The sequence below is a fragment of the Rhinolophus sinicus genome, chromosome 15 (assembly GCF_057876585.1).
Source record: "Rhinolophus sinicus isolate RSI-liver-muscle chromosome 15, RSI-T2T, whole genome shotgun sequence".
In the NCBI taxonomy this organism is placed as follows: domain Eukaryota; kingdom Metazoa; phylum Chordata; class Mammalia; order Chiroptera; family Rhinolophidae; genus Rhinolophus; species Rhinolophus sinicus.
In genome coordinates, this window is record NC_142515.1 from 95,517,363 (window position 1) to 95,527,130 (window position 9,768).

Below are 9,768 nucleotides of genomic sequence, written 5' to 3' on the forward strand. Positions count from 1 at the left end.
CAGACCATGCAAGACCTTGCCGGCCATAGGGAGAACTTTGGCATTTAGTCCCAGTCAGGTGGGAGCCATGGAGGGTTCTGAGCAGGATTTGACCAGACTCAGGTGCTCACGGGTGCCCTCTAGCTCCTGGGAGGACAGACATTCCTGGTAAGATTAGTTGGGGCAACACTATCCCCCCTGCCCTCCCCTCAGAGGAATTTTCTAGGGCCAAGGTGGTAGCCATGAGTCCCCGCTAGACACAGCCCCAGGCCTGAGCCTCACTGGCCTAAACTGGGATCTGCTGCATCACACGTGGTCCTCAACCAACCATCTGCTTGGCTATGATTCAATAGACCTTTTCCTGGAAATCACATTTCACTAATGGAAATAAGAGAACAACCGCATCTGGGTACAATGGCTTTATTTTTTTCTTGTGGAGAAAAGTGCATGTCTTTCCAGGTGGACATCAAAGAATTGCTTATGCAGGGGAACCACATTCAGCATAGAAATGAGCAGCAGGTCCAGAGCTCACTCCGTAGTGTTTCGGGATCGCCGGGGAGAAGCCATTTAGCAGAATTAGCACTTCAACTCTGAGACCAAATTTCACCAGTTACTTGTTTTTCTAAGTCAAGCAGGAGAGACAGATACAAGAACATGATCCCCAGAGAAGCCACAAAAAGAAAAAAAGCAGAACCCCAAACCACAGCAGCCATGGCAATTTCCCACCAAGCCAGCTGTGGAAAGACAAGTTGCTAAAAGCAAATGTTAAGAAGGGACAGCATGGATGCAGGACCCAGCCTCAGGCAACAGCTCCAGGCACCAGCTCGCACAGCCTTTGGTTTAATTTTTGTTTGTAAACTCAATGAACCTCCAACCCCCACAGTAATCTGTGAGGACATCAGTTTCTGTTCCCCAGAGACCATCTTGAGTTAAACCTCCCCCCCAGACATAAAATAAAAACTTGCATTATTGTTTAGAACAAAAAAATTCTACATGATTCCCAGTCTTGAAAGAACCTGAGGCAGCTGTCTCAGTTGCTACTTGAAGCTGAACTGTTAAAAATGTTGTGTAAACAGAAAGCTTAGGCCTGGTCAGGTCCAAGTTACAGCCAAAGCTGGTTTTATCACATGGGTGGTGACAGTCACCTCATCCCTCAGGCAACGGCTCTCTGACCCACCGTTTTTTTCTGGCAGCAGCTTAGGTAAAATGGACTGGCCAACAGCATCTAGACAGGCCATGGTACATCTTAAGGCTTTTTTAGCTAATTTAACTTCACTTTTACTTTAAAGCAACTAACATTTTTTACTTCCACCCCAAATATTCAGATCCTCTCATTTTGTGTGTTTCCAGAAACTTGTCCATTTCACCACAGTCACCTAATTTGTTGGCATACAAAGATATCCTCACTTTGAAGCTCTCAGGGCAGACCCTAGTATGGGGTAAACAGGGCCCTCTAGAAATAAATTCAATGTAGAGCTTCTATAAAGGTAAGAGCTATGTTAAACTTAAACCAGACCTTCCCCATGCCCCAAAGAAGGAGGCTGAGATCTTTAGGGCTATAGGAGGTCATTTTGCTGGCAGGGGCTGGGAGTGGAATTGGGAATACAAACCATCCTCTCAGGCCATCCTCACAGTGTCTGTTAGGTTATGTGGTGTCAGTTAGTGTTCCAGAGCAGAAAGAGGTGCCGTGCCACTGGAGTTTCGACTTTGGTGAGCAGGAAGTACTGCTGAGCTGGGAGGAGGGCGGTGAAGACGTAAATCCCAAACTGCACATAACCTCCCAGCAGAAGCTCCCAGCAACTGGGGACGCTAGCCTCAACCAGGGAGACTGACCCCAGGCCACCCTCCATCAGCCTGCCACTCCCAAGCTATATTGTGATGTACAAGTGACAATGGCACCCCTACCTTCTTGCCCCACCAGCCCAAACCCAAAACATTCCTTAGAGTGACTCTTCCACTGGCAGAAAACATCCCATCACTGGGCCTCACCAATGACATGGCTCAGGAAATGGACACTGGATCCTCACTGGTCCTCAAGTGGGAGGAGCCCAAGTCCTTGTACCAGACAGTCAACAGGGAGCACAGGTTATGGGACCGTTGCTCAATTTCCTTTTCTAACAGGATGTAAAAGATGTGGAAAGACCTTGCTTAAAACACCACCAGTCAAATGGGCCCTGGGGAGGCAGGTCGGGGCAAGAGGGCCAAGGCTCCTGGCTCAGAGGTTAACTCCTGGCACAAAGCCCTGAGCATGAAAGCCAGGGGCTGGGTGATTGTCTACCTGGTCTGACACAGTACATAGTTCCAGAATTCAATCCCGGATCAGGTACACCATGATAAGCCAAAACAGTGTCAGGGACATGGGTGATGTTAAATTCTGGGGAAACTTAGAAGGCACTTCTGGGGTCCCTGAAGCCAGCAGGGGTTCTGACTCCCTATCTCTTGACAACTAGAAAAGCTGCTTTAATACTGCTTTCACAGGCAGAGGATCTGCAAGCCAGAAGGGAGGGTTCTGCCAGGATCAGTCACCTCCTTGCCTTGGAGCCTTCAGGTCTGAGGAGGTTCATGTGCAGGCTTGGGACTAGATCAGGGGACCCTGAGCAAAGAGCTGCTTTCCTATCTAGGGATGAACTCTGAGAACCCACATGGCAGGGGGAAGAAGACAAACCACCTTTGGCTAAATTGTGAACCCCAGACAATGCCCAATACAGAATGGATGTGGGCAATGGCTCTAACTCAGAAGGCACTGTGGAAGTCCCTCCATCAGGCAGGGTGGGAGAGGCTATCCATGCTCCCCCCATTAAAACGCCTGAAAAGCAGCAAGCTCATGCATGTCAACATCCCCAGACCCTGCCTCTAACGCAGAGTCCCCAGGGTCTGGAGCCTGTGACAGGGGCTGCTTGGGCAGGCTGGTGGCCATGGCGAGAACAAGTCACACAGAAGTAGGGGGCAGCTGACAGCTGACGGAAGGGAAGGGGGCACCCTGAGCTTGGAAACAGCCCTTGTGGCTCATGCCTCAGTCACAGTCCCTGCCAAGGCAGGAGGGGTGGCCAGGGGTTGGGGATCGTCTCTAGCAGCTGCAGCCGCTGGGCTGGGGAGGTGGGGTGTCCCCCAAGGCTGGGCCTTTCCCATTGCTGCCTGGACTGGAGCTGGGTTCCAGGGACTCGTTCATCTTCTCGCAGATGACGTCCACCAGGCGCTCAAAGACCTGCTTTACGTTTATGTTCTCCTTGGCGCTCGCCTCGAAGAACTCGAAACCTGGATGGACATAGATGGGGGCACCTGTGAGACCCAGAGGGGCAAAGCCTGGGCTGTGGCATCATACAAATCTGGGTTCCAAGCCCTGTTATGCAGCTGTGGGCCCATGACTGAGTGCCTTAGTCTCTGAGCCTCAGTTTGCCCATCTATAAAATGGGAACCATGTTGATAAAAACCTGTGGTAGCAGCCCTGCTCTGAACTATCCTAGGCAGTGGCTGCAAGAGTCCAGGTAATAACATTCTGGTGCCCAGAAGGGATGGGGTGCCTATGGGTAGCTGCAGTTCAGCTTTCCCCCAATTGTGCTGCACAGGAAGGTACAGTGAAAATATTTATGTAGACTTTTGAAATGGAGCCAATTATTTCACATGTTCTAAAAAATGCACTCTGGACCAAATAAAACACAGCTAAAGACTGGCTTAAGCCCGTGGAACCACCAGTTTGCAATCTCCATTAGGCAGGTAATGGCAGTTTCCCAGTGTCTGTGGGGAGCATGCAATGCTCACAGTTCCTGGCCTAAAGAAAGAATGCACTAAAAATGGTAGTAATAATAAGTGCTTACATCATGCTTACTATGTGGCAGGGACTTTTCTAAGTGCTTTACAGAAATTAACGCATTTAATGATGCTCTTAGGTTTGTCCTATTATAACCCACTTTACAGATGAGGAAACTGAGGCACAAAGAGGGAAAGTCACTCATCTAAATTCACACAGGTAATGCATGGCAGAGCTGGGATTCACACCCTGGCTGCCTGGCTCAAATAATAGCTGGTAATAAATATTAAATATTTTAAATATAAAATAAATAAATAAATATTCCTATTGTACCACCTTGGGCTCCGGGAACAAGTACAGGCTGGCTGATTCCTCCTGGGGAGGGGGGATGAGAGGTTGCTTTGAGTACAATCTTAGAACCATTAACTCCCAAAGGTGGGAGGTGGTACAAATGCTTTGGGGATTTGCCCAAGGTCCCTCAGCTAGAAAAAGTAGCCCGTCAACCTGAAAATAAGGTGTACATGATGATCCTTCCTGCACCCCTAAAAGGCTGGTTCAGAATCTGCCTGCAAGGAGCTGTCTCTGAAAGGTCCCCGATGTGTCCTCACCTGCCGCACTGGCCAATGTGGGCCAGAAATTCAAACAAACACCCACCATATTACACACAGTGCAGGGTAAATGGGTCTGTACCCTGGGACTTGCCATGTGGCACTATAAAAATGTAATTGTAATGAAATAGTTAGGTGTGTAATTATCCATTTCCTATCCATCTCTGCTACTAGAACACTGGCTCCAAGAGGGCAGGATTTCTGTCTGCCTTGTTGCCTGAGCAGTCAGTGCCTGGCATGAAGCAGGCGCTTGGAACTGCTTGCCAAATGACTGGATGGATGGATGGATGGATGGATGGATGGATGGATGGGTAGATGACAGAGGCAGGGTACGAACTCATATCTACTCTGAGCCTAGTGACCATCAATGTCACCCCGCTGTCTTCCTGGGCAAATCTGGCATTTCCTTATCCATGTGTGGCTCTGCCTCAAATAATCTGAGTTCTTTTCATTTTAATACTTTTTTCTGATTATAAATATTCGCTGAAGAACCTAGAAACTGCTAAAAAATATCAAGACAGATATAAAAACTATTAAGATCACAAAGAAAGCGATTGAGAAATAATTCAAGTTAATGTTCAATTGAGGCCAGCATTCGCTTAATCTTTCTAACAGCCCTATGAAGTAGACTGTTTTCATCTCCGTTTCCTAGGTGGAGAAATGGAAGCACAGAGAAGGGAGGTAATGTGCCCTAGGTTACACAGCAATTGCAGACTGGGATTCTAGCTTCAGAGTCTGGACCCCTAACATGCCCTCCCTACAGTAGTTAGTTCGTACCCTGCCTCTGTCACCTCCCACAGGGAAAGTCCTGGGAGAGCCTAGAATACTCCAGGACAAGATTTTCATTGAACTTAAATTTTGAATGGATAATCCATTCACCTGATTCAAAAAAATAAGACTGAGAAGTCCCCATCCAAGCCTGGTTCCTTTCCTCCCAATTCTTAAACACACAGGTCACCACTGTTACTAGTTCCTTCTGTATCTTTGCAGAGTTCCTTTAGGCAAGCGTAAGCATATATTCTTATTCTCATCCTTTTTATACACTAATGCAGGTGTTGTCATACTTCAAGGTGCAGGCCAAATCTGGCCCATTGCCTGTTTCTGTAAATAAAGTTTTCCTGGCAGACATTCATGCTCATTCATTGATGTATTGTCTATGGTTGCTTTCAGGCAGAGCTGAATAGTTGTGACAGAGACACTACAACCAAAAATATTTCCTATCTGGCTCTTTAAGCAAATGTTTGCTGACCCCTGGACTAAAGGAAGCAGCCATATCCACTGTTCTGCAGTTTGCTTTTCCCATTTAGTTAGATATCCCAGAAATCTGCCATAACAGAACATAAGAACACCCTCGTCCTTTTTTGTGGCTGCATAGTATTCCACTGTGTGGACATTATGTTTTGCTGCTTCCTCCACTGTGAGACATGTGGGAGATTATGCAGGTTTCCTTGCTACTAACAGTACTGCAACTTGATATAGTCACCACTCCCTACATGGGTAAGGATATCTGTAAGATAAATTTCCAGAAACAATTTGGCTGAGTCTGGGTTCCCAGGGATGCGGTCAGGAAGAGGGGATCTGTGGGTGAATTCCCTGGAATTAAATGGAGAAGGTGGCATACACGTAGGCATTTTTCTGGGCAGGTCCTCAAAGAGCAAAGGGTTGGTGACTGTAGTTGGACCTGGGATCTGAGGGTGGGGATGGGGTTTGGTTCTGGGAGGCTCAAGAGCCTATGGCCCAGGTTGTGCACTAACCAAGGTCATCGGCGAGCCTTCGGCCGTCCTCGGCAGGCACAACACGCTCATCCTCTAGGTCACACTTGTTCCCCACGAGGATGACCTGAGCATTGTCCCAGGAATACGTCTTGATCTGTGTGGCCCTGTGGAGTTTAAGGGCTATTAGGCCAGAGATTTGGGGTCAGAGGAGAGGGCAAAGGTCAGGGGGTGAGTGGTCAGTAAGCACTCACCAATCCTGCACGGCGGTGAAGGACTCCTGGTTGGCAACGTCATACATGAGCAGGAAGCCCATGGCTCCTCGATAGTAGGCTGTGGTGATCGTGCGGTAGCGCTCCTGGCCCGCTGTGTCCTGGGGAAATAGTGGGGTCAGCCAGCTAGAAGTCACACTGTTCCCCACCCCACCGCTGCAGGGCCCTGTCTGAGGTGGGCATTGCCCTGTGCTCACAATCCCAGTCTAATGAGCGAGACAGGGACCTGCCCCAGTATGATGGGAGAAATATGGGCTTGCCCCTGAGGAGTTCCCAGTCTGAGGGGTCAGTGACCTCTCACTGAGCAACTTCATAACCACAAACAAGAGCTACCTGGACCAGAGGGTACCATCTTGATGCAGACACTCTGGTGTCTGTTACCATACAATCGTACCAGAAGCTGTGCTGGGAGCAGGGGTGTGGACACCTGGCAGGTGCTTTGGGGGCCTTTGGGCTCGCACCTGAGAAGGTACTCAAATCTCTTCCCCATTATTCACCAGGACTTCTAACTGCCTTGGCTTAGTACGGACTCCCCCTCAGATATCACTGGGCGGGGCATAACCCCTCTTGCTGATGAATTCATCTCATAGATAATACCCCATATCCTTCACACCTACCCCATGCCCCCTCCCTGACTCGGGGCCATTCTCCCTCACCAGGGACCCCTTTCCACAACCCTAAACCCTCACAGAGACTTCCCTGGAGGGACCCCAGCTGCAGACGCATGGACAGCTAGCTGCCCGGCCCACCCAGATCTGCAGTTTGATCCTCTTGTCATGGCGGTAGACGGTCTTGACCTTGAAGTCGATGCCCACTGTGCTGACGAAGGCGGGTGTGAAGGAGTCATCTGCGTAGCGGAACAGGAAGGACGTCTTGCCCACACTGCTATTGCCAATGAGCAGAAGCTTGAACATGTAGTCAAAATTCTGGTCTGCTGCATCCCGTGGGCCTGTCGGGGGGTCTCCAGCTGATGCCATCCTGGTGGGGAGCCTCCTGGAGGGAAGCCTGGAACCCTGCAGGGAAATAAAACACCAGTAACCGCTTCAGTGTGTACACCAGACCTGGGTTCAAATCCCAGCTCTGCCACGTGGAGGCCAAGTTACCCTGAACTGATCACCTGCTTTCTCTAGGACTTAGTGTCCTCCTCTGGAAAATGGGGATGCTTGTCAAATGCAAGGGCCCAGGATGGAGAGTGCACGGGGTGCCTCCTCTGGTCCTGAGAAACCAGACCCAACAGAAGGTGCAAGTGTGGACTTTGCCCCCTGGTGAGCAGCTGGTGTGGCCCAGGTGTGAGCTGGAGGGAGGCGGGGGTGGGGGGGGCCTGCCAACTGGATAGAGTTCCCCCCCTCCCAGGCCTGGGTGTTGACTTTGGCAGGTGTCAGCCACCAGCAGGGTGCCTGCCCTGCCCCCACACAAGCCTAGGTTAACCCCTCCCTGATCCCCATGGGGAGGGGGTTTCAGTGGATCCAGTCCAGGTTTAAGCCTCCAAATGGGTACTATCACCTTCTGTTTGTCAAAGAGGCCGGGCCCATCTCGCTCAGGGTAGAGCTGACTCACACCAGCCCCAGTCCCAGCCCACAGAGGCCAGGGTGACCATCCTCAAATCTAAGGAAACCACCCCAGACAGCTAATAATCAAGAACCCCACCACCAGGACAACCACTCCCTTCCAGCCCTGGTCCAGTCTTTCCTGGACAGAGTACCAGAGTATCTGGGTCCAGAACACCCCCTCAACCCTCATGGCCTCAGTTTCCCCAGCTGTCTGTGTCTGTTCCTGAGCTGCATAGGTAGGTTCTAGAAGGCCTGGTTGAATGGAGGGCACACCCACAGAGAAACCCCTGGCAAAACTCTTTCTCAACTGCCTGTGGGGCTTTTTTCCATTTTAAAGGAGGACACAACTGGCCCCCCTTTCCTGCCCAGCCCTCAGCCCCACCCTATGTTCCGGGAGAACGAGTTTGAGGAGGGGAAGACGAGACAGGAAGCCTTTCCCCAAGCTGGGCAGGCTTGCCAGGCTGGGGCCCCCGCCCCCTACTCCACCTCCAGCCCACCTGTCAGACCACCTCTTTCTGCCTGCCCCACCTCTTTCTCACTATCTTCCGACCCTCCCTCACGCCTGGCACTGGGTAAGGGTCCCGGCATTCGGCCCTGTCTCCCTTCGCTGGATTTGGGGTGCCACAGCCGGTGCAGGAGAGCTCAGGAGCTTCCTCCCATCACCATATGGTCCCATCTCATGTTCCCAGCTGGGCTCTCGGCCCCGCCCGCGCCCTATTAACGCCCCCGGATCAGCCCAGCTGGGTGGGGGCGAACTAAGGGGCGGCCCCCGCCGCCGGCCTTTGTTCCTCCGGGTCCCCCCAAAACCCCCTGCTCCCCCAGACCTGCTGGGACGCGGAGGCGCGGGGCGGGGTGCGCTCCCTCCAAAGGGGTCACCTCGTGTGGGGGGTCGCTGCCCGCGGGGTCTCCGTCTCTGAACTCGCTGAGGCCTAGCCTCCGCCGCGACCCCGACCCCGCAGCTACGGCCGCCGCTGCCCGCAGCCACCCGGATCCCGCGCTGGCTCCGCCCAGGCAGGGGAGGAGGGGCCGCACCCGGGGGAGAGCGGGGCGGGACCGAGTCCGGGGTGGGGCTTGTGGAAAGTGGGGGGAGGTGCAGAGGTCCAGGGCCCGCCCCCCAACAATAAACTTTGCATTTGTCTTATCTATAGGGCTCCTACTATGCGCAGAGCGGTTCAGAGCGAGGATTCTGGAGCAGGGTTTGAATTCCAGCTCCACCGCTTCCTGGCCATGTAACTTTGGACGTGTACTTAACTTCTCTGGGCCTCAGTTTTCCCTATCGTCAAGTGGTTGATAATAAGCGTCTCCACCTCACAGGATTGTATGTGGATTCTGATCTGAATTAGTGTTTGTAAATTGCAGCGCCTGACCCTGAAGTGTGTAGATTCCTTTGCCAAATAGCCTTAAGGGCCCTTGGAATTAATCCCCCTTTTACAAATAAGGAAACTGAGGCTCAGAGAGGGACAGCCCCTTGCCTGAGGCCAGAGTAAGGAAATTTGGCACATCCAGTCCCAGCTGAGGGCTGAGTTTTCTTCAAGACAGGAGAGGATCTGCAGTTATAATAGTTCAGTCTTTGTTGGTGTTCAAATTCCAACAACTCCACCTGAAGCCACTTGCTGAACTCTGAGCTCCATTATTCATGGGAACAGCAGGTGCCTCTAAGGACTGCATGAGAATGAAGAGAGATGACATATATCAGTCAGGAATGGCTGACATATGGTTAGTAACAAGCAGCCCCAAAGCTTCCATGGCGCCCAACACCCAAGGTTTGCTTCTCAGTCACACTGGTCATTCTAGTGAAGGGAAAATGTGAATCATGCACTTGCTTGTATAGTAGTCCTCCCTTATTTGCAGTTTCCTTTCTGTGGTTTCAGTTACCTGCAGTCAACCACGGTCTGAAAA

General features: G+C 51.4%; 1 protein-coding gene across 3 annotated transcripts; it reads right to left on the bottom strand.

The window, feature by feature from the left end:
• Positions 1-383: 383 nt before the first annotated feature.
• Positions 384-8,892, bottom strand: RAB3D (RAB3D, member RAS oncogene family). 3 transcript variants are annotated; one of them, XM_019745003.3, is made up of 5 exons: positions 8,746-8,892; positions 7,069-7,332; positions 6,302-6,420; positions 6,090-6,214; positions 384-3,234 (listed from the first exon to the last, which is right to left on the bottom strand). In XM_019745003.3, exons 2-5 carry the CDS (start codon positions 7,294-7,296, stop codon positions 3,047-3,049), a joined length of 660 nt encoding a protein of 219 aa, XP_019600562.1. In that variant the 5' UTR covers positions 7,297-7,332; positions 8,746-8,892; the 3' UTR covers positions 384-3,046. The 3 variants fall into 3 exon arrangements, with proteins under 3 accessions (XP_019600562.1, XP_019600563.1, XP_019600561.1); XM_019745004.3 differs by having other exon boundaries at positions 7,117-7,332; positions 8,694-8,884; XM_019745002.3 differs by having other exon boundaries at positions 8,694-8,883.
• Positions 8,893-9,768: the final 876 nt, after the last annotated feature.